This window comes from Geotrypetes seraphini, chromosome 15 (genome assembly GCF_902459505.1).
Source record: "Geotrypetes seraphini chromosome 15, aGeoSer1.1, whole genome shotgun sequence".
In the NCBI taxonomy this organism is placed as follows: domain Eukaryota; kingdom Metazoa; phylum Chordata; class Amphibia; order Gymnophiona; family Dermophiidae; genus Geotrypetes; species Geotrypetes seraphini.
Window position 1 is genome coordinate 54,110,805 of NC_047098.1, and position 24,031 is coordinate 54,134,835.

Sequence of the window (24,031 nt, forward strand, 5' to 3'; positions counted from 1 at the left end):
ATACTTTATCATATGGCTTTTTAAAATGCAAAATCGATTAATAAATGTAGCATGAAAACAAAAATATTGCAATACCAGTACCTGTCGCTGCTGCAGGAACCACTTATACACTAAAAAAATTTACTTAAAGCAGCATCATAAACTCAACAAGCAAAGATAGCAGCCTTAGCTTTCTAAATGAACTATGCTATACTAGAGCACAGAATCATGATTCTTTATGCAACTGCAGATGAGACTGGGAATTCTACAATCTGCTGAGAGGTGTGATGATGTTTTTTTCTGTGGACTAAGGTCTAGATTCACTAAACCGATTCACAAACTACTGTCCGATGAATCTCCTATCCAATCTGATCCACCCATGCAAATTAATAAAACCCCATGCAAAATAGCCAAGTGATTGATTCACTAACAATTGCTTGGCTATTTTGCATCGGGTTTAAGAACATAAGAACATAAGAAGTTGCCTCTGCTGGGTCAGACCGGAGGTCCATCGCGCCCAGCAGTCCGCACCCGTGGCGGCCCATCAGGCCCATGACCTGTAAGGTGATCTTTGTCTGAACCCTTAAATCCCCCTTGGTCTCTATCTATACTCTCTCTATATCCCATCTCTACCTCTATCTGTATCCCTCAATCCCCCTATCTTTCAGGAATTTATCCAATCTTTCTTTAAAACCCCGTAGTGTACTCTGTCCTATCACAACCTCCGGCAGCGCGTTCCAGGTGTCCACCACCCTCTGAGTGAAAAAGAATTTCCTAGCATTGGTTCTAAACCTGTTCCCTTTCAGCTTCTCCGAGTGCCCCCTTGTACTTGTGGTCCCCAATAGTCTGAAGAATCTGTCCCTGTCTACTTTCTCGATGTCTTTCATGATCTTGATTGTAAAACCCGACTGCTTTACCAACAGGTCTGGCTGCTTTTTTTTGTTTTTTAAAAAAATGGCACTGATATTTTGCGTGTATTACACACACAAAATATCTGGCCAATAAAAAGAAATGAAAAAAAAGGCCTCCCCCCAACAAACTCCTTCCATTCCCCCTTTCCCAAATGGCAGGAGGGATGCTCACTCCCCCACCGCACTCCAAAATATGGCCTGAGGGATGCCGACTTCCTCCTGCCATTGGACCGACTCCTTCCCCCCCCAAAAAAAAACAAATGGCAGGAGAGATGCCCACTCCCTCCTGCCATCAGATGCGGATGCCCCTCCCCATACCTTTAAAAGTTGGGAGCAGGAGGGGTGCTAAGTCCCTCCTGCTCTGAAGGCCTCCAGCGACCAACTGTGGGCCTTAGGCCCTGCCTCGGTGCATCATGTGATGCATGGGGAGGGGGGTCTAAGGCCCTGATTGGCTCAGGCGCCTCAGGCTCCTCCCTTGGGAGGGGCCTGAGGCACCTGAGCCAATCGGGGACTTCCTTAGAGAGTAGCCTAAGGAAGTCCCTGATTGGCCATTGCTTTGGCCAATCAGGCCAAATCATGGGAGGAGCCCGAGGCGCTTGAGTCAATGCACCGGGGTGTGGCCTAAGGCCTACAGTTCGTCGCTGGAGGCCTTCTGAGTAGGAGGGACTGAGCACCCATCCTGCTCCCAACTTTTAAAGGGATGGGGAGGGGGCGTCCGCATCTGGTGACAGGAGGGAGTGGGCATCCCTCCTGCCGTTTGTTTTTTGTGGGGAATGAAGGCATTGGCCTGATGGCAAGAGGGAGTTGGCATCCCTCCTGCCATATTTTGGAGCGAGGTGGGGGGAGCGCTGATGGCAGGAGGGAATCGGCATCCCTCCTGCCATATTTTGGAGCACAGTGGGGGGAGCACCAATGGCAGGAGGGAGTGGCCATATTCCTCATGCCATTTTTGAGGGGAAGGGAAAAAGCCTGCAGAAGGAGGCTGCTTCTCCTGTCACTACTGTTAGGGCTCTGCCCCAGGACTCAATCGCTCACTGAGCGATTGAATCGGGAAGTTTGCATGCAAATGATTTGCACCTTCGTGCAAATCATTTGCATACAAAAGACAGTGAATCAATCGCTGTTTCAAAATCAGCCAACAGCGATTGAATCACTATCTTTAGTGTTACAGAGTTACAGAGATAAGCCTGAGCAGACGCTGGAGAGGGACTGTTTGCTCCTTCCTGCTGTTTTTGTCTTGACAGTGGGAGAGGTGTTGCTGTTTTGAGAGCCTGCATAGAGAAACTAGGCTCTCTCTTTGTTTGTCTCCTGTGATAAAAGAAGACAGGAGAGGTGCTGCTGCATCAGAAAAAAAGATTCCAGTGTGAAAGAAAAGTTCCACCACACATCTTGGCTTTTGTATAAAGGTCTGTGACTTAGACTGCCCTCAGCTCATGCAGATAAGTTTTGTGGGGGGTTTTCCTTCTATTTTTTGAAACCTTCTTCTTTTTCTACCAATCCTGCTCTGTTGCTGGAATACCCTGTTCTTTTTTCTATTTGTGACACTATATTGTGCCAGGTTTTTTTTGAGCACTTGGTGATAAGTTTCTAAATGTGCTCATTTTTTCTGACATATACAGCCAATGATATGATCCTGTGCTCTAGTATAGCAAAGTTCATTTAGGTGGCTAAGGCTGCGCTATCTATGCTTGTTGAGTCTATGAGGCTGCTTTGAGTAAATTTTCAGTGTGTTAGGTGGTTCCTGCAGCAGAGACAGATACTGGTATTGCACTATTTTTGTTTTCATGCTACATTTGTTAATTGATTTTGGTATTTTTTTCTATGAATTTGCTCATGGTGTTTGCAGCTGTAATCATCTCTTTGTACGCAACTAAGAGGCATCTCCAAGTGTATGTTAACTTATGTTTAACTTCAACAATTCATCTTGTTCTGTTTTAGTAATTAAGAATATTGTTCCTAATGGTTCCAAGGATAGGAATACCTTATGATTTGAGGATATAGCTATCAATTTAAATATAGGCACCCTGACCTATGCAAAGTAGTTTCAGTAATAAGTAGTAATGGAGACTATAACTTGAATAAATTAACTCTTTTCATAGTTGGAGTCTGACTTGAAGGAAAAGACACAGGAACTAGAAAATCTGCAAGCAATTAAAAATGGTTTAGAAGAACAGCTCAAGAAGGAGACAGCTATGAAGGTATTTATTGCACTACAGCTCACCATGTTTGCCGATGATATACATAAGATGAACAAAAAGTTTGTTGTTAACGGCAGTATTGATATGTAAAATACATATTGTCACCTGAAAACAAAAGTGTTGTGTATGTGTTTGTTGTGAAATAGAGAAAATGAGATGTTAGGTTAATGTGCTTATTATAAATCATCAGTAATGTAACAAATTGTAATTTTTTTATTTAAAGAGACTTTTAAAATATTAAAAGGATTTGACAAAATAGACTAGGAAGAAGCATTACTGACATTTTCAGATGTGACACGGACAAGAGGTCATAGCCTGAAACTGTGTGGCAGCAGGTTCAAGACAAACGTCAGGAAGTTCTGCTTCACACAGCGAGTGGTGAGCGCTTGGAATGCTCTCCCAGAGGAGCTTGTGGCGGAGACTAGTGTTCAGGGTTTCAAGCGCAAGTTGGATTCACACCTTCTTGCAAATCATATCGGGGGATACGGGAAATCCGGGTCTCCAACAGAGAGCACCTAACTGGGCCTCCGCGTGTGCGGATCGCCGGACTAGATGGACCTAGGTCTGATCCGGTGAAGGCGTTTCTTATGTTCTTATGAGTTATAGCAGTTTCATTTCAGTACACTGCTGTAAGATCTTTTTGAATGCCAGTCTTATCTCATTTCAAGCAAAAATTGCCCATATGACACTTTTATATTGTATATCCAAACCATACCTCTTCAGAGGTGAGATTTCTAGAGACAAAATGTTTTACTGAAAATTCCACCAAGATGTGTTTCACCCACACTCATCATCAGGTCATAAGAAGTTTTTATTTTTATCCGTACTCATATATTATTCCATGTGCACAACTTTCAATGACTTTATCCTTTAAACTTATCTTTTAGTAAGATCTTTCAAAATACAGATTCAAGGAGACAAGACAGACATAAAATTGCCTCATGGGGAAACTCCTGAAAATAAAAGCTCACTTTTAGAGCCATAGTCATATAGCAGAAATAAAGTAATCTTCAAGTACAACTCTCAATTGACATACCATATCGTTCATTTCTTCACAACATTCTTGTGGCTCTCTTCAAAATGGCTGCAGCTAAATCAATGTCATCCATGCTACTTTTTTATTCAAACCATAGGAAGATAATATTTTTTAAAGATAAATCCAGTGTTCAACATTACCACCCTTTCACCCTACCTATACTGTGTCATTCATTCTCCCCTGAAGATCTGTCACTTATTCCCACATAAATCGATTTACATGGACAAGAAATTATATATACAACTCCTTTATAGGCACAGTCTTTGAGACTTTGGGAATGAATTACAAACTTTGTCAGCAGATCCGCCCGTGATGAGCCACATATTTTGAGCTGGGGACTTCATTTTGAATTTTAACTGTTTCCAAATTTTGGTAAGATCCCTCAGATATAATTCAAAACTTGGAAGAAAATGGTTGACCCTGCTATGATAATTTCTGTCTTGATTTCTCTTACTTACAGAAGGGGACAAGATAGCAAGAGTAGTTTTGTCTTAAGAAATAGTGCTCTTATTAATTTCTTTAGGACTAGTATGGCACCTTTTCATGCTACTTTTTTGAGCTTTTGCCAGGTACTTGTGACTTGGATTGACCACTATGGAAACAGGATAGTGGGCTAGATGGACCATTGGTCTGACCCAGTATGGCTATTCTTATGTTCTTATGGTAGGTTTATATATTTCCTGATGCAGAGCAGATAGTGTGCAAACCACATATATCAAATGATGATATGCTGTATCCAATCTTTACTCCATCACTTCGCCCTAAATATACTCATGCTCGTTATGTTAGCTAGGTTATTGCAATGTTCTTTATAAGGAAATAAAAACAAAGGACCTTGGGTGTCTTCAGATGATACAAAGTACAGCTATTAAATGAAGCACTGGATGTAGGAAATATGATCATATCACAACCCTCTTGCAACAAGCACACTAATTGCCGATTACACCGTGCATCATTTACAAACTTCTCCTTTTTGTCTTCTGGGGAGCCTTTATTTCTTTTCTGATTTATGACCCCCTACTGCCCCTCTAAAACATTATGATCATCATAGCAGTCCCATCTTTAGATGAAGTTTTCTGATTCCACCTGGCAAACTATTTTCTCCGTTCAGGGACCATAACTCTGGAACTTACTACGTAACCATCTCAGACTACATTCTTCACTACAGCAATTTAAGTCTCTTTCTGAAAACCTTCCTCTTCACAGATGTTTATACTTGATTATACAGCTACCCTTATGTGTCCCCTCCCCATCTTTCTCTTCATTATTATAGTTCCACCCTCTCCCTACCATTACATCCATGACTCACATTGTTTCCCCTCATCTGTTTTTTGAGCTTGTACGCTGCTCAGACATCCCTGTGATGGGTGGAATAGCAAATATTTATGATAAATAAACTTGAAAGCAGCAAAATATTTATTCAAAATGGAAGAAATATAACAATGCCTAACAAAGCTACATTTTGCCTAAGGTTAGGTTGTTTTAGGGGTTTACACTTGTCAAACAGACAATTCAAAAAAACAAATCATATTTAAATCAGTATGCACCATCTAGAGGTGAGATGAAAGAGGCTGATTTGGATTTAGTGTCGATCACAGAGATCCATGATTGGGATATATATTGTAGTTATACTGGACTATAATCTATTTAGGAAAGACAGGGTAGGAAGAAAAGGAGGGGGAGTGACTTGTTAAAGATAATATTAAAACTATACAATTGCAGGATCTACAGGGTAAGGAAGAAGCACTGTGGGTCAGTCTGGAAAGAGATGGCTTAGGGGAGATATGATAGAGGTCTATAAAATACTGAGTGGAGTGGAGCGGGTAGATGTGAGTCGCTTGTTTACTCTTTCCAAAAATACTAGGACTAGGGGACATGTAATGAAGTTACTAAGTAGTAGATTTAAAACAAATGTGAAAAAAACATTTCTTCACTCTGTATTATTAAACTCTGGAATTCGTTACTGGAGAATATGGTGAAAATAGCGTAGCAGGGTTTAAAAAAAGGGTTGGGTAACTTTCTAAAAGAAAAGTCCATGAGCTGTTAAGATGGATGTGGGGAAATCCACTGTTTATTTCACGCAGCATAAATATGTTTTACTCTTTGGGATCTTGACAGGTACTTGTGACTTGGATTGGCCACTGTTGGAAACAGGATACTAGGCTTGATGGACCTGCAGTCTATTCCAGTTCTTATGTTCTTATTGGTGTGATATACAGTCCTTCTTCACAGACAGAAGTGGACAGAAGTTTAATAGAAAACATTTCAAAATATAGCTGTAAAAAGGGAAATAACTACTAACAGGTGATTTTAATATGCCAAATGTTGATTGGGGTATCCCTATTGTGGGTCTACTAGAAGTAAGAGAGATCCTAGATTCTTTACAAGGAGATCTGTTTACGTAATTGATAATGGAACCCATGTGGGATAGGGCCATAGTGGACTTAGTGCCTACAAATGAGGAAAGTGTTTCTGATGTCATGGTGGGTGATCACTGGCATCCAGTGATCACCACATGGTGTGGTTTAATATTAAGGCAGGTGTGTAGAGAGGGCTCATTTGAAAGCCAAGGTTCTAGGCTTTAAAAGAACTAACTTTGTTGAGATGGAGGAATACATCAAGGAAGAGTTGTCTGGATAAAAACATCTGGAAGAAGTAGAAAAGCAGTAGGCAAAATTGAACGGAACTATTGTAAGGGCAACAAATCAGTTTTGTAAGGAAAGTAAGAGGAAAAGAGGGCCACTTTGGTTCTCAAAAGTAGTAAACTAGTAGCTAAGAAGCTAAGGAAAAAGAGATTAGCTATAAACTACCATGTTTCCCCAAAAATAAGCCCTAGTCCTGGGATTCGCCAGCAGTTCCTCTTCCCTCCCATCCCTTGTGCAGCAGAACCCTTGAGCGAGTACACCCCCTCCCCCCCGAAGCACCTGCACCCACCGTGCAGCCGAACCCCCATCCATCCCTCTCTCCCATCTGAACCCTGCTGACTGTGCCCTAGTACATACCTCCCTTAGCAGCGTCGGGCCAGCAGCTCTCTAAACAGGCTGCTTCGGCCTTGTCTGCCCGTGAATTCACTCTGGGCAAGGGTCCTGCTGCATGAGGGATTTGAGGGAAGGATAGAAGCTGGGCAAGGGTCCTGCTGCACGAGGGATGGGAGGGAGGGAAGGATAGAAGCTGGGCAAGGGTCCTGCTACACGAGGGAGGGGAGGAAAGATGCTGTACATGTGAGGGAGAAAAAGGAAAGAGGAAGAATTGGTGTAAAGGAGAGGAAGGGAGAGATGATCATGTACATTATCCGAAAACTCAAACTCAAGAGTGCGATTTGGGACATGTTAGCACTAATGGTCTAGCAGTATGTGCAGGTGTTGGGTTTCATGGTGGCGACCATAGATGTGATTCCGTGGGCGAGAGCTCGCCTACATCCTCTTTAGTTATCCCTTCTGACGCAGTGGAATCCCCAGAGAGATGCGCTGGGGGTGAAGTTGCCTTGGTTGGCTGCAATGCACAGCAGTATGTTGTGGCGGTTGAACCCGGTCACTGAACAAAGGGCTCCCTCTGCGGGTCTTGGACTGGGTGACCCTGACTACAGATGTGAATCTCTCCGGCTGGGGAGCAGTTTGTATATCTGAACCGGTCCAGGGCCACTGGACAGTGAGGGAGAGTAGATGGTCGATCAATCAACTGGAGCTGCGAGCAATCCGGTTAGCTCTGCTGAGATTTCAAGGGAAGTCATCTGTGTGTTCTCGGACATTGTGATGGCTGTTGCCTATGTCATCCGTCAAGGGGGCCCGAAGAGTTCCCTGCTGAGCTTGGAGGCTCGGATGCTCTTTGCTTGGGCAGAACGTCATCTGTTGGCTTTGTCTGCAGCTCATGTGGCCAGCGTAGACAATGTTCAGGCAGACTTTCTCAGTCATCAGGCTCTGGACCAGGGAGAATGGTCCTTGTCCGAGCTAGCATTCAAGGCCATAGTGCGCTGCTGGGGTCATCCCACCTTCAATCTGATGGCGTCTTCAAAGAACAGGAAGGTGGATAGGTTCTTCAGCCGCTGACAGGGAGGTTGGTAGCGAAGGACTCGACGCTCTGGTTCATCCTTGGCCCGAAGGGGGACTTCTGTACAACTTTCCCCCATGGCCCATGATAGGGCGCATGCTGTGCCGGGTGTCCTCTCACAGGGGTTCGGTGATCCTTGTGACTCCAGACTGACCTAGAAGACCTTGGTACACAGACCTTGTGAGGTTGAGCTCGGAGAGGGGTCTGCGTCTTCCTTGCCATCGGAGGTTGCTCCGCAGGGCCCGGATTACACTTCAAGATCCAGACCGCTTTGGTCTTTTGGCCTGGTGCTTGAACGAGTGGCCTTGAGGGGTAGGGGTTATTCCTCTGCAGTTGTCACCACACTTCTTCAAAGCAAGCGGAAATCAACTGTATTGACTTACGTGAACACCTGGAGGTGCTATCAGGCTTGGTGTGCGGGGGTTCAGGTGGACCCTTTGGTACCGTCACTGGCTTATGTTCATGGACTTCCTGCAGGCTGACTTCAGGAAGGGTGTGGCGATCTCTTCTCTCCGTGTCCATATTGCAGGACTTTCCTGTTTAGGTCCCTCTTCGTTCAAAAGACCTTTGAAAAGGTACCCCATGAACGCCTACTTCGGAAACTGAAGAACCATGGGGTGGAAGGAGACGTACATAGATGGATCAGGAATTGGTTGGCGGGTAGGAAACAGAGTGTAGGAGTGAAGGACCATTACTCGGACTGGAGGAGGGTCACGAGTGGTGTTCCGTAGGGCTCGGTGCTCGGACCGCTGCTATTTAATATATTTATAAATGATCTAGAAACAGGGACGAAATGCAAGATAATAAAATTTGCGGACGACACCAAACTATTTCAAGTTTCAAGTTTTTATTAATATTTGATGAATCGCTTATTCAATTTGCTAAGCGATGTACAACTTCCTAAAAACATAATTGTGAGAATAGACAAAATAGTATCAAACTTACAAATTTTAAACAGACATGAGTCGTGGAGGGTAGGGGGGAATAGTTACAATTCTTTGCTAGAGAGAATAAACAAAAGGGAAAAGACGAGAGGGAGGGAAAAAGTTGAAGACCTAAGGCATCTGGTCGTAGGTCTAAAGCTCAAATGTTGAATGCGTCTTTAAAAAGATACGTTTTTAAAGATTTTTTAAATGAGGTAAGATCTTTTTCTTCTCTAATGTACTGTGGTAGTGAGTTCCACAGTTGAGGGGCCATTACCGAAAACATATCGTGTCTTCTAGTGCCTACAATTTTCAGTGAAGGGATGGCTAGGAGGTTTTGAGATGTCGATTGAAGAGACCGAGGTATATTATGAGGGATGAGCATGCTAGTTATAAATTGAGGTTCGTTAAAAATTAACGTTTTATATACTAAAAGTAATACCTTGAAAGTGATGCGGTGGCTAATTGGGAGCCAGTGGGAATCAATCATTAAGGGTGTGACATGGTCATATTTTTTTGCATTATGGATAAGTTTAACAGCCGTATTTTGTATTATTTGAAGCCTTCTTTTTTCCTTTTGTGTGATGTTGAGTAAAAGAGAGTTGCAATAATCAATTTTGGCTATGACCAGAGAGTGAATTAATATGTTGATGGATTTGGGCTCAAGGAATTTAGAAATTGAGCGTATCAAACGTAGTTTGTAAAAGCATGTTTTAACTATACGACTAATATGGTCGTGAAACGATAATTTGTCATCGACGATAATTCCTAAGATTTTTAAAGTAGGCACTAACTGTAAGGGGATAGTATTAAGGACAAAAGGGGTCCTCAGGATTATGTCCTTTTTCCAGGTGAAAAGCATCGATTTAGTTTTTTGAATGTTTAGAGCTAATTTATTGGAGTTGAGCCAATTTTTTATAATTTCGAGTTTCTTATTGATTGCTGTAATTTCTTCGTTATTTTCTGGGTCAAAAGGATGGAGAAGCTAAATATCGTCCGCGTATGTAAATGATGTAAAGCCTATTGATTGACATATGCTCAGTAATGGGGAAAGAAAAATATTGAACAAAAGAGGTGACAGGATAGAACCTTGGGAGATACCATAGGTTAAGGAATAGGCTTTGGAATTTTCGTCATTGAACCTGACAATTGAAGAGCGGTTGGAAAGAAATGAAATAAACCAGTTTAAGACTTAGTAGAGCTCGGACTAAAGAGGACTGCGAAGAATTACAAAGGGGACTTGAACAAACTGGGGGACTGGGCAGCGAGATGGCAGATGAAATTCAACGTTGAGAAATGTAAAGTACTACATGTGGGAAGCAAAAACCTAAGGTACAGCTATACGATGGGAGGGATGTTATTGAATGAGAGTACCCAAGAAAGGGACTTGGAGGTAATGGTGGACATGACAATGAAGCTGACGGCACAGTGCGCAGCGGCCGCTAAGAGAGCGAATAGAATGCTAGGTATAATCAAGAAGGGTATTACAACCAGAACGAAAGAAGTTATCCTGCCGTTGTATCGGGCGATGGTACGTCCGCATCTGGAGTACTGCGTCCAATATTGGTCGCCGTACTCTCTGAATGTCAAAAAATTCAGGGGAAGGGGACCCTAGGTCTGGCCTCAGAAACCCTTAAAAATAACTTTTTCGCTTGCAGAAGGAAAATCTGAAGAAGGCACTATACTTGACTGTTGCAGGAGGAGCTGAAAGATGAGATTGACACCCTTCTGCAAGAAGTTTGCAAGCATGGATTCATCAACTAATGTACATACTCCTATGTTTAAATAACAGAAGTTCATATTAGTTGCACTGAACTTGGGCCCTTCAAATTTATCCACACGCTACAGAGTACAAGAATATAGTGCCTGAGGGCAACCAGACTGCATCACACCTCCCCCCCAAAGCAGCCCCCTTTTCCCTCTCCCTATCTCTCTATGGCCCCTTCTGTCTCCCCCCAGCACACCCCTCCCCCATAGCAGCCCCCTTTCCCTCTCCCTGTCTCTCCATGGCCCCTTCTGTCTCCCCTCAGCACACCCCTGCCCCCAAAGCAGCCTTCTTTCCCTCTCCCTCTGGCCCCCTGTATTGATTCCCCTGCTTACCCTCCCTGCATCCCGGCGTCTTCTGGCCTGCTCCAGGCCGCAATTGTGGTGGCTGGCCCCAGCGAACCTCACAGGCCCCCCAACCCGGAAGCACGCTCCCTCCCGACGCGATCCCGTGCGTCAGAGGGAACGTGCCACCGAGGCCGGAAAGCGGCCCGCGAGGCCCGCCAAAGCCAGCCACGATCGCAGGCTGCCCAGAAGAGAAGGATCAGCGGCAGCAGCAGCGGTGAGCGAGGGCGGGAGGTGAGGTGCTTGCTTCCAGTTGGTGAGGAGCTTGCTTCGGATTGGTGAGTGAGGAGGGGAGTGGCCAGAGTGATCCCTGGCCGCGTTCTAAAATGGAACGCGGCCACGGATCAGAAAACACAGCGCCAGGGATCACGATTTTTCAAGAGCACATGCGCGCTCTAGAGTTTTATTATATAGAATAAGAACAGCCTTACTGTGTCAGACCAATGGTCCATCTAGCCCAGTATTCTGTTTCCACAGTGGCCAATCCAGGTCACAAGCATCTGGCAGAAACTCAAATAGTAACAACATTCCACATGTAGTTCTTCTACTTTGGCTGTTAGCTTCATCAGAAGTGGTACTTAGGGAGTTCTGCTGCTTGAAATTAATTTGTTTATTTCTTGAGCTGGTGCTGCTGCTATCCCATGTTTATAGCAAGTTATCAGTTCCAACTTTGTTTACACCGATGAAGACTGTAGACTACTTTGTTTCTGTGTCTTGGTGGTGATGCCAGTTGCACCTATATATTTAATTAAGCATTGTGTAAAAGCTTAGAAGCTTCAGCCCTTAGCTTCACTGGGTGTCTCAGTTGGGCCTGATGGATTATTAGTTCTAGGAAGAATGTTGGTCCTTGATTCACTTTGCAAGCAATGTTCCCTTTTTCTGCTCTTTGTTTTTGTTATGTGGGAGTAAATCTCACATCCTGTCAGTCTAAGCAGATAGACTATTCTGACTTACAGGTAACAGCCTTCCAAAATTTTCCTGGATCTTGGTATAGAGAAACTCCAGATTGGGATATATTCTAAGCATGCCAGCAACTGATTGGATGGCCTCAACCCTGCTTGTCTGCAGAGAATGGTTGGTTTGTGTATGTATGTATTTTCTGAAATGAAACAAAACTATTAAGATTTCATGTTTTTCAGGCTAATCTGGAACAACTGGCTTCAGAAGAGAAAAATAAAGTACAACGTCTACAGAATGAGCTAGATGTCAGTGAACAAGTGCAGAGAGATTTTGTTAAACTATCTCAGACCTTACAGGTAAGGACTGTACTTGAGTCTGCCCCTAGGGTATATACTGTGTCCACTGTGCAAGATAGGCCAAAAAGTCAGTAAACTCTTCTATTGCTGTATAGCTGATTACCAACTCTGGCATATTGGTCCAGCCTATGCTATATCAAAAATGTCTAGAAAGCCACATTGATGGCTCCAAAGCAGAGCAAAAAGCAAAGTTGTTTACCTGTAACAGGTGTTCTCCATAGACAGCAGGGGAATGCAGCCACACTTGATGGTGAAGTCTCTGACTGAGCCAATTAGGTTGGACTCTTCCCTAGCTATAGTAAGCTTTTGAGCTTACTGAGCATGTGCAGGATTGCCCTACTCCACAAACCCCCTCCCCTCCTCCTGTCAGTTTCGTTCCTAGCTATAAAAGAGGAGACGAGGGGATGGAGGATGGGCAAGTGTGACTGTATTCCCCTGCCGTCTATGGAGAACACCTGTTACAGGTAAGCAACTTTGCTTTCTCTGGAGACAGGCAGGGGATATGCAGCCCCACTTGATAGTGAGTCCCAAGTTGAAGAAGCATACGGGAGGTGAAAAATAATCTATAAGCAAAAAGGTTACATAAAAGCGATTATCCAAAGCGAACATCTTGAGCTAAACTTCGGTCTAAGCAGTAGTGTTTGGTAAAAGTATGTACAGACGACCGAGTATCTGCTTTGCAAATGTCCTGGATTGGAATGGACTTCAGGTTTGCAATTGAGGTTTCTGCAGCTCCCAGCCTGTAGGCCCCAATTGATGAGCTCTTGTGTAGCAAAAATGTATGCAACTTGAAATCCAAGATGAAGTGGCTCTTTTAGTTGCTGGTTGACCACAGGTATAGGTGGGTTGAAGGAAATGAATAATTGAGAAGATTTCAAGAGATGGGAAGTTGCTTTGAGGTAAAAAAGCAGTGCTCTTCTGCAATCCAAGGAATGAAGTTTTTCCTCTGCTTCAGAGTCATGTGGCGGTGGAATAAAGGAAGGCAAAGTGATGGTTTGGTTGAGATGGAAATATGAAACCACCTTAGGCAGGAACTTAGGATGAGTCTGTAGCTGTACCTTGTTTGAAAAGAATTGTAAATAAGGATAATATGTGACCAAGGCTTGGAGCTCACTTACTCTTCTAGCTGATGTGAGCGCTACAAGAAAAACAGACTTCCAGGAAAGGAAAGTGAGAGAGGCAGAACCCAGTGGTTAGAAGGGTTCTTTCATCAATTGTAGGACTACATTGAGGTTGCAAGATGGAATAGGAGTTTTCAATGGAGGTCTAAGATTGTTGAGACCCCTCAGAAAATATGCCATAAGAGGGTGCTGCGAGATTGGTTTATTGTTGACCAGCGAGTGGTATGCTAAAATTGCCAATAGATGAAATCTGACAGAGTTCGTCTTAAGCCCTGCATCAGACAAATGCAAGAGATATGTGAAGATATGGTCCAGCGGGCACTGGAGAGGCTGCAAACAGTGATCCTGAGCCCATACTGAGAAGCATTTCCATTTTGCTTGATAAGATTTTCGTGTAGTAGGTCATCTTGCTGTTAGAAAAACAGTCTTTACAGATTGTGAGAGCGGAAGATCAGTTAGGAGTGAGCTCTCAATTTCCATGCTGTGAGACTCAAATTGGAATATAGCAGCTGGCCATTGTGTTGAGACAGATTGGGGTGCACCAGAAGCAGTGGAAACCAGTTTTGCCTGGGCCCTCTGGGTGCAATGAAAATGAGATGTGCCTTGTCTATTAAAACTTTCTGAAGCACCCTGGAGTTGAGAGGGAACAGTGGAAATGCATAGAGCTATTGAAAAAGCATCCCTTGCTAGAGCTCATGGAGCTGGACCCAGAGAGCAAAAGAGATTGCACTGTGTATTGATTGGAGAGGTGAAGAGATCCACTTGAGACCCCCGTTGATGGAAAATGGAAGTTAGCACTACAGGATTGAGGGCCCATTCGTGAGGGTTGAGCTTCCTGCTGAAGGAGTCTGCCAGGATATTTTGTTCCTCTGGAATGTAGACTGCACAAAGATCTATTTTGAGTGTCAGGGCTTAGGACCAAAGGCAATATGCTTAACTGCATAGTTTGAGGGAACTGGAATTTCCCTGTTTGTTATAGAACATGGTCACTTGATTGTCGGTCTGAATGACAATGTTCTTGTGACCTATCCAGTGACGAAAAGCTTGAAGAGCATAAAGCACTGCTCTGAGTTCCAGATGATTGATGTTCGGAGGGAGTCCAGAGACCCTGAGTGCAAAGATTGTTGATGTGTGCCCCCCAACCCTGAGTGGAAGCATCGATGGTGATGGTTAGAGAAGGCAGTGGGAGCTAAAATGGAGACCCTGCCTGAAAGGAGGTGGAATGAATCCACCATAGAAGAGAAACCTTGATGTTGGATGGCAGGGGGAATCAGCTGAGACAGTGTAACTTGAGGTGCCACTGTAGAAGTGGAGGCTGGCATGTGGCACCAATGAAAGCGAGGCTGCCATGTGCCCTAGCAGTCGTAATATCTCTCAAGCTGGTAAGAGAATGGACTGCCATGCTTGGGTCGCCAAATGTATGATTGCCTGATGTCTTTCCTGAGGCAGATAGGCCCTTGCAGAGTTGGTGTCCAAGAGTGCTCCTATGAAAGTTAGGGTACGCACTGGAGTGAGTTTGGACTTTTCGAAGTTGATAATGAAACCTAGACTTTGCACGGTATTGACAATGGTTTGAATGGTGACAAGAAGACTGTCCTTGGAATGAGCTAGCAATAGCAAATCGTCCAGGTACGGGAACACGATATGATGTTGTGTTCTTAAATGTGCTGCCACCACTGCCAGGCATTTCGTGAATACTCTTGGGGCTGACGAGAAGCCGAAAGGTAGGACCTTGTATTGGAAATGGTGATTAAGAAATTTGAATCTGAGGAATTGCCAGTGGGAAGGATGAATGGGTGTAGGCATCCTTGAGATCTAGGGCAGCTAACCAATCATGTTGATGTAGGAGAGGCAGAATCACAGGAAGGTAGAGCATTCTGAATTTTTCCCTTTTTAAGTAGATATTGAGAGGTCTGAGGTCGAGAATTGGACGAAGGCCCTGCATCGTCTTTGGAATAAGAAAAAACTTTGAGTAATGTAATGTAATGTAATTTATTTCTTATATACCGCTAAACTCAGTTAGGATTCTAAGCGATTTACAGAAAAATAGATAATAGGGTGCATTAAAATTATAAGTAAAATAGGTACTTAGAAATTCCCTTACTGTCCCGAAGGCTCACAATCTAACTAAAGTACCTGGAAAAATGACAATTAGTAGAGTAATGAAAAAATAAAATAGAGAATAGATGAGAAAAATAAGAAAATAAACATTCTAATAAGACTACAATGATCTAAAGGACTTTGAAAGGTTGAAAAAAGAGGGGAGATAAGAATAGATGCAGAGGGAGAACCGTTGAAGCAATAGAATTCTGGAGAAATTTAAATGAAATTTGAATGATAAAATAAAACAAAATAAGTGGTAAAACAATAAGTGTGATTAAAAAATATATCATAAACTAAAAAGAAGTGAAAATAAAATCAAAACAGTCAAAACTGAAGTTCAGCTTGAACGGGTCCCCAAGCCAACCGTTGGTCCGATGGCTGGACTGCAGCCTTCCTCCGTCGGCTCTCCCCTGCTGGAATGGGGGAGGAGCGAAGACAGTGTCGGGTGCCCTGCTGGAATGGGCCCCCGAGCCGACCATTGGTCCAATGGCCGAACTGCAGCCCTCCTCCGTTGGCTCTTCCCTGCTGGAATGGGGGAGGAGCGAAGACAGTGTCGGGTGCCCCGCTGGAACGGGCCCCCGAGCCGACCGTTGGTCCGATGGCCGGACTGCAGCCCTCCTCCGTCGGCTCTCCCCTGCTGGAATGGTGTTAGATGGTGTTACAGGGTTTGGCTTTGTTCTTTTACTTTTCCCATCTGTAGCAAATACAATATCCATTGTAAGTTATTTTCTTGAAGCCATCTGAAATCACTTTAGTTAAACTGAAGGGATTAAATAGTTATAAAATCTTTAGTGAGAATGTCTAGGGAGAGGAGCTCTGCACTCAAACTGCCATCCTCCTCGCCTCCAAGTTCTGGAACCCCTGATTGAACTGAAGAGGTGGGACTTCTTCTATGGCATTGTTTTGTAAAAGAAGTGAGATTTCTGCTGCCAATTGGGACACATGTTGCAGAGGCACTGTTGGACGCTGGTGGGGATTTGGAAGGCAGGATATGGGATTGGAAATTTAGTCGATATCCCTGAAGCACAATGTTGAGGACCCATTGATCTGTTGTGATCTGCTGCCAAATTGAGTAGAAATGAGTTAGCCACCCCCCTCCCCCCCACACTGGAAGATGGTGAAAAACTAGGTATAGGCTTGAGCGCCGGGAGTTGAGAAACAGCTGGCTGCTTATGGTCTCTAGGACATTGTCTAGGTGTATACTGCGAGGTTTGAGAACGCTGCAAAGGAGCTCTGGTATAAGGTGCAAATCGTCTCCTTGGGTAATACTGCTAGAAGAACTGTTGAGATTGATATGTTCTTCGGTAGGGATGATTAGAAGAAGGCTGGCGAATTGGTTAGACTGATCTGAGGGATGTGCTGCAAGTTCTCGGCTGGTGGAGGAATCTTCCTTCAGTTGTACAACGGTGTCCTTCACCTTTGCAACAAAGAGACTGTCTCCGAAGCACGGAGCATCTGCTAGCCTATTATGAAGATCCTCTAAGGTATGATGCCTTCAGCCATGCAGTGCATCTGGCAGCTATGGCCACAGTTGCTGTCCTAGTGATCATATCATAGGCATTGTAATTTGTCTTGATGAGATGGTAAGTGGATTCTTGAAGAGCCACTTGTAAATTGGAGATGAACTCAGATGAAGCCGATTCCAGCTGCTGTAAGATTTAATGCTGAAAATGCAGAATTTGGAGCAGATGGACCATAATTCTTGAGGAGAGCTTAGCGCCCTGGTAGACCTTAAGGCCCGTAGAGTCCAAGAGAAGACAGTCCTTACCCGGAGGAGCATTAGTTATGGACCTGGAAGTCTTACCCTTCTTAATGGCTGATTCTGACACCATGGAATGGTGAGGAAGCTGAAGGGAATCATGCCCAGGAGCCTTTTGCACCTTATATTTGATCTCCAGGCGCTTGGAAGCCGTAGATATTGACCATGGTTTTTGCCAATTATTAAGTTGCAGATCTTGGAGGATCTGATGCACTGGCAAGGCAATAAGCTCCCTGACTGGAGATTTACAGGATTGAAGGATGGTTTGGAAATCCTTGCTACTTGAGGGAGTTGCATCTGGACTGAGATTCAGAAGAGAGGATACCTTCCGTAAAAAGTTTGGATAGGAATGCTCCTCTGTGACATGCAGCTGAGGCAGAGACAAGTCAGGGTCTGCATCCATAGGTATATGCTCCTGCTGATCCGGCCATTCTGTGGGAGATGACGGCCCCTGGGTAGGAGAGGAGCAGATGGGAGTTCTAGAGCTCCATCCAGCTGTGGAGGTATGTTCAGCACAGCTTGCGAGGGTACAGAGTTGTCACAATCAGGACATAATAGGAATAAAAGGCACAGGATCTGGCTGTTGAAAAAGCCCTGCACTATCTTGCATGAATTTTTGGAACAGGGTGAAAAAATTAGCCATAGAGTGAAAAGATTGGGTAGCAGGAAAGCCCAGCACTGAAGGAGACAGGGCTAATTTCTTTGCAGGCACCTGCTGAGTGTTCACAGTCAGTGGAGGAGCAGCTCTTTTAGTCTTTTAAATTGCCTTTACCTGCTGTGAATGAAACACTGCAGGCAAATTAATGAGAGTCAGCTGGGGGAGGAACACAAGGCTGCTGTCTGGCCCGCAGGAATCCTCTTTGATGGAGCCGCTACTAAGAGGTTGGTCCCTGAAGCTTTTTCAGCGGGACGTGGCAAAGCAGCTGCCAACAGTGGAGAGGGGGTGTTCAGCCTCTGCACCGTCTGTGCTGAGTCTTTCTGAATTGTCAGCTTAGGCGGTTGAATGCTAACCTCCCCTGCTGGAGCAGAAGCAGAGCCCTGAGGGGAGGTAGCTAAAATCAGCTGTTTTGCCGGCTTTTTTGTTATGTTGGCACGGAGCGGTGTTGAAGGGGAACTGGCTGACATCACACTGGTAGGAGTCTGCCGCTGAAAAATTTGAAAAATGAGCAGAGTACAGTTGAAATTAAAAAAGACTCGCTCGCTGTCGTGTAATTTACTAGTTAAAGGCTTGTCAAAAAAAGCGCTGAATAAAAAATAATGGCATTTGTCAGTACTATTGATTTTTCTGCTGGTTTTGTGCCATTCTGTGAGGCAGGTTCGGTTGTTTTTTTTCTTAAGGGCTGGAAAGCCAAGCTGTCCTGTCAAAAATAAATCTTTTTTTTTTTTTATATGATTGATCAAAAATACTTGCAGTTAGCTGACACAGGCAGAAGTTTTGACAGTTTGAAGAATTAAGTTACAATGTCACTGAAGACTTGCTATGACAGGTGAAGAATTCACACTTTTTTTTAACAGCCCTAAAGGCTAGAAAGCCAAGGCTTTCCTAACAAAGGGCTAGATTCACTAACCTGCCCGAATCAGAACAATCCGTTTCCGATTCAAGCAGGTCCGACTGATTCATAAATCAGTTATATTCAAATGGGGGCAATCGGAGGAATGCCCCCATTTGTGAGCAGGGATGCAAATGTGCAATCCCCGCTCATGCCCAGACCCTGACAGTGGTTTTAAAGCAGGCCTGCACTGCGGGGAACAGCGGCAGAGAGCTGGAGAGTCTACAGTAGCCCACCCCGACACCCCCCCCCCCCGATCAACCCCGACCAGCCCACCGGTTCCTCCGCCTCACCTAGAACCAGCCCACCCCCTCAGTGTACCTGACAAATCATTGGGAGCAGAATGGGTGCCCGGTCCCTCATGCTCCTTAGGCTTCCCCAATCCACATCTTCAGGAGCAGGAAAAAGCACAAAGTCCTCCTGCTCCGGCCGCTATGCCATAGTGACCTTAGGCCACGCCCCAGTGCATCATCTGATGCACAGGGAGGGGCCTAAGGCCCTGATTGGCTGAGGCACTTCGGGCTCCTCCCTTGGGAGGGGCCTGGGGCATCTCAGCCAATCAGGGACTTCCTTAGGGAGGAGTCTAGGGAAGTCTCTGCCCATGCTGCACCTCCAGCGTGCTCCTCTTTGCAAATATGTGCTATGTAAATTAACTCATCTATGCATGCAAGTGCACTTAAATATTAGTATTTTCAACATTTGCATTTATAAATATGAATGCCTAGGTTATAAGGGCAATTCTGTACTGCATATGCATGATCAAGAAATGTAATATTGTTAGTACAGTTTTATGATTCTGAAAACCTTTAAAACCACCTCAGTAGTCAGTATGCAGAGCTGGAGTAGTTAGTCTGAATATTTCCTACAAGCTAAAGACTAGCATTAACAACTGTTGCTAAAGACATCAAAAGACTTTTGTGGGCACAGGTTCAAACAAGAAAAAAAAAAATCACTTATACTTTGTTTTTTGCAGGTGCAGTTAGAAAGGATTCGGCAAGCAAACTCTTTGGAAAGAATCCGTGAAATCCTGAATGATACAAAACTGACAGACATAAATCAGCTTCCTGAAACATGACACTTTGAATGAAGGGTTCGGAGGCTGCATTTGGATTTTTTAAAACTCATCTTTATAGCAACATTAATAATTATTTAACTCTTAACAGAAAGAGCCAAGATCAGAAGGGTGGAAGGGAATCCTTTATTTGGAGAAGAAACAGCATTAAAAAGAAAGCCTTAAGCAAAGTAGCAGAAACGCATCTGATGGAAACATTAATGTGTGTGTGTGGTCTGATTTGTTTCCCCTGTACGACAACATACACATTTCTTTGGCTGGCTTTTTATGCACATACAGACATCTGGGGGACAGATACTCTCCGTTCCCTGTAGCTGTTGAAAACAGAATATTTCTGTTTGAAAATGAGCAAGAAAACGGATGTGGTTATAAACAACCTGTTGAGTAGAGCTAGGTAGCTAGCAGGCAAAACCATGTGTATTATACTGTATGAATTATTTTATATTAAAATACTTTGAATTTACTAGCAGGCCACTGCATATTGAGCTTATTTGCTACTACAGATCTCTTGTACTGTTAGCTTGTCTGAAACTTTTTTGCTATGTATTAATTACAGTTGAATTGCTGATTGGACGGCCAGATAAGTTACTGGTCAGAAGTGCTGCTGTAAAATTACTTATTTCTGTTGCAACAAAAAAAAGGTTGAAAATTTGTGCTAGGCCTTCAAATAATAACAAAATGCCTTAGAAATTGTAGCTGATTTGATCCATCTTAAATTGTTTGACAAACCTTTTTTTCTGACATCTTTGTACATTTTAAGTTTGTCAGACCTGAGCACTTTAAAGCAGCAGTTCCTCACAGATGCTGTGACGGTTTTGCAGTTTCTGGCACTTTGTATACACTGTGGGCCTATCCCTGTATCAAACCCATTTAATATTTGAATGGCACAGAGGAAATTTATATACAAATATGTTTTTATTGATGTCTGTGCTTCTGTTAAAACCTGTTGAACAACTTGGCCCTGGATAGGCAGGAACAATGCTCATGTTGATTTTGCACCAAATGTGAAAAAAAATCCATATTAGGAGACTTATGTTATATGTCTAATATTATTGGAAATGTCGCTTGAGCTTCTCATTAGCTGCCATACTATGATTTTGACCCATTCATAGGATACATAAATAGCTTTCCTTGTGTGTGTGTGTGGTTTTCTTTTTTACAAATATGTACTTATGTGTGGTAAATTATTGTTACTTATAAATTTGAACACAAGAAAACAAATGATTTGTTGTTCTAGAAACAATGATGGCTGAGAATTATTCTATTTTTTTTTTTTTTTTGGTAGGGAAAACACAACCCATGGAAAGTACTGTTTGTCATTTATTCTTCAGTGATGTGTTCTAGCAATGAAAATGTAGTTTATTTTGGACAGGTAAAATACTGAGGGCCTTGAAAGACAAGTTCTGTAAAAGTTTGTATGAATTTACAGCTTGCAGACATATGACATATTACTCTTCCTTAAGATAATAAATTAACCTTGCTTAATGTGGTTTGTCCTTTAAAGCTACAGCCACATTTTCTTAGATGTAGTGTCTCCTAGAAGAAATTGATGAGTTATGTCGGACAGTTTCCTGTTTTTTTGCAAGAGACTTGACTTACTGCGCTAGTGCACTAGGGTGCACTTTTAAAATGCTGTTAATGAGTGATAAATTAGAAACTCTGGCCTACTGCAATTGCTGCTAATGACATTCTGCTCAGGAGTAAAGTAGTGTGTCCTGCAGCATGTCTGCTACTGCCCAGATGTTATTGGAACTGGAAGGATAGCAGGATCGTTCTTGCTTCCCAATAATTATGCCTCTATGGGTTATTTCTTCCTCTAAATCATTTGATGGAGGGTAGAGAATGACATGGGGACAAATTTTTCCCCATCCCCATGAGAACTCATTTTCCTGTCCCTGCCCTATTCCTGCAAGCTCTGTCCTCATCTGTACAAGTCTCAAACACTTAAAAATCATAATTGTTTGAGGCTTGTGCAGTTAAGACAAAGCATACATGAATTGGACAGTGACAAAACTCATGGGGATTGAGAAATTGAGTTCCTGCAGGGATGTGGAAAAATTTGTCCCGTGTTATTCTCTAATGTAGGGCATGAGTGCTCCAGCCTGCTAGATTTGTCAGTAAGTGAGTTGGAGAATCACACCATTCCAGGCAAGCTTCTTGAGTCCTCTGGAAGCAGAATCCTGATTTGAAATGGCTAATATCTAGGGAACCAGCAGGATAGCAACACGCAGTGTCAGAGTTTCATGTGAAACCTCACCAAGGGTACTACTTTTCAATGTTGCTGCAGTGAACCTGAGGAGTTGCAGGAGGTCCAAACTCAAGGAGCCTTTTCCATAAAAAAATACCCTTTTCTAGTGCAATAGGTGTCATTCTGCACAGTGAGGTATTTTCCCCATCTCTGTGAGCTGTACAGAAGGAATCCACTCGTGGTTTTCAGCTCTACCTCCTTTTCCAGAGGCCTCTGCTGCCCCCTTCTATTTTATGTTCTGCATGTGAGCTGGAAAGTGTCCTGATTGGCTGTATATATTTATTATTTTTGGTGGGTTTTGTTGCTAGGTTTTAGCTTGCTCAAATATTCCTTAGTAAGGCGCAGCATTCCTTGGCTGGTTCTGAATTGTACACTGACAAACTCTACACAAGAATCAGCTGGCTCTTAGCAAGTTCACTACTCAACCAAAGAATTCAAGCAAAGAAAGGGTCCAAGAATGTGCTTCCTTGGAATCCAGGTCACAATTGGCCCAAATAACTCAGTTGTCCAAATATGAATGGACAGCCATGACCAGGCTACATGGAAGGGACTGAAAATCCTGAATGAGAACACACACATGCAAGAAACATTTGTGCTCCTCCCAGATTGCAGTGTGAAATAGGCCTCCAAGAAATGTTAATATTTTCACCCAACTTTAGATTAATGCATTGTCTGCTGAAAAACACCTTGCCTCTTGGGCATGATGGAAGACGGGTCTTTACCTATTTCCTGGCTCTACCACCTCTCTGGTACAACTGGTGAATCATCAGGTACCCATTGTTCTGGCAAGCTAAGTTGCTCCCTGTTCTACTCAAAGTGAGTTGTCTTCCCCCCTGAATCTCTCCAGAGAGGATGTTTAATTCCTCATTCTGGCCCCTCAACAGTGGCAGAGGAGACCAAGGCAGGCTCCTGAGCTGTCCATTTTCAAGTTTTAAATTTGATGCAATTGCTTATCAAATTCCTAAGTGATATACAAAAAGTAAAAAGATACTTTTAAACAAATTGGCATAAGAACATAAGAATTGCCGCTGCTGGGTCAGACCAGTGGTCCATCATGCCCAGCAGTCCGCTCATGTGGCGGTCCCTGGATCAAAGACCAGCGCTCCACCCGAGATCAGCCCTGTGTACGTTCCAGTTCAGCAGGAACCTGTCCAACTTTGTCTTGAATCCCTGGAGGGTGTTCTCCCCTATAACAGACTCCAGAAGAGCGTTCCAGTTCTCTACCATTCTCTGAGTGAAGAACTTCCTTACATTTTACAGAATCTATCCCCCTTTAACTTTAGAGAGTGCCCTCTCGTTCTCCCTACCTTGGAGAGGGTGTATGTTTGTATATATGTATATGTATGCATATATGTGTATGTATGTATAAGTATTTATGTATGTATGAATGTATATGTATGTATATGTATATGAATATATATGTATATTAATGTATATATCTGTGTGTGTGTATGTATGTATGTATATATGTGTATGTATGTATGTATATGTATATGTATGTATGTGTATGAATGTATGTATGTGTATATATATATGTATATATACATATATACATACATATATATATTCATACATATATATTCATATACATATACATACATATACATTCATAGATACATAAATACTTATACATACATGTACATACATACACATACATCCATATATATACATATATACAAACATACATATACATACATACACATACATACATACACATAT

At 43.3% G+C, this 24,031-nt stretch overlaps 1 protein-coding gene across 2 annotated transcripts in view; it reads left to right on the forward strand.

The window, feature by feature from the left end:
- RABEP1 (rabaptin, RAB GTPase binding effector protein 1) overlaps positions 1-21,200 on the forward strand; it is a 149,730-nt gene extending 128,530 nt beyond the window's left edge. For both annotated transcript variants that reach the window (XM_033922011.1, XM_033922010.1), the window contains 3 exons: positions 2,990-3,088; positions 12,343-12,459; positions 19,966-21,200. In XM_033922011.1, the coding sequence (XP_033777902.1) occupies positions 2,990-3,088; positions 12,343-12,459; positions 19,966-20,067 (318 nt within the window). In that variant the 3' untranslated portion in view covers positions 20,068-21,200. The remainder of the gene's footprint in view (positions 1-2,989; positions 3,089-12,342; positions 12,460-19,965) is intronic.
- Positions 21,201-24,031: the final 2,831 nt, after the last annotated feature.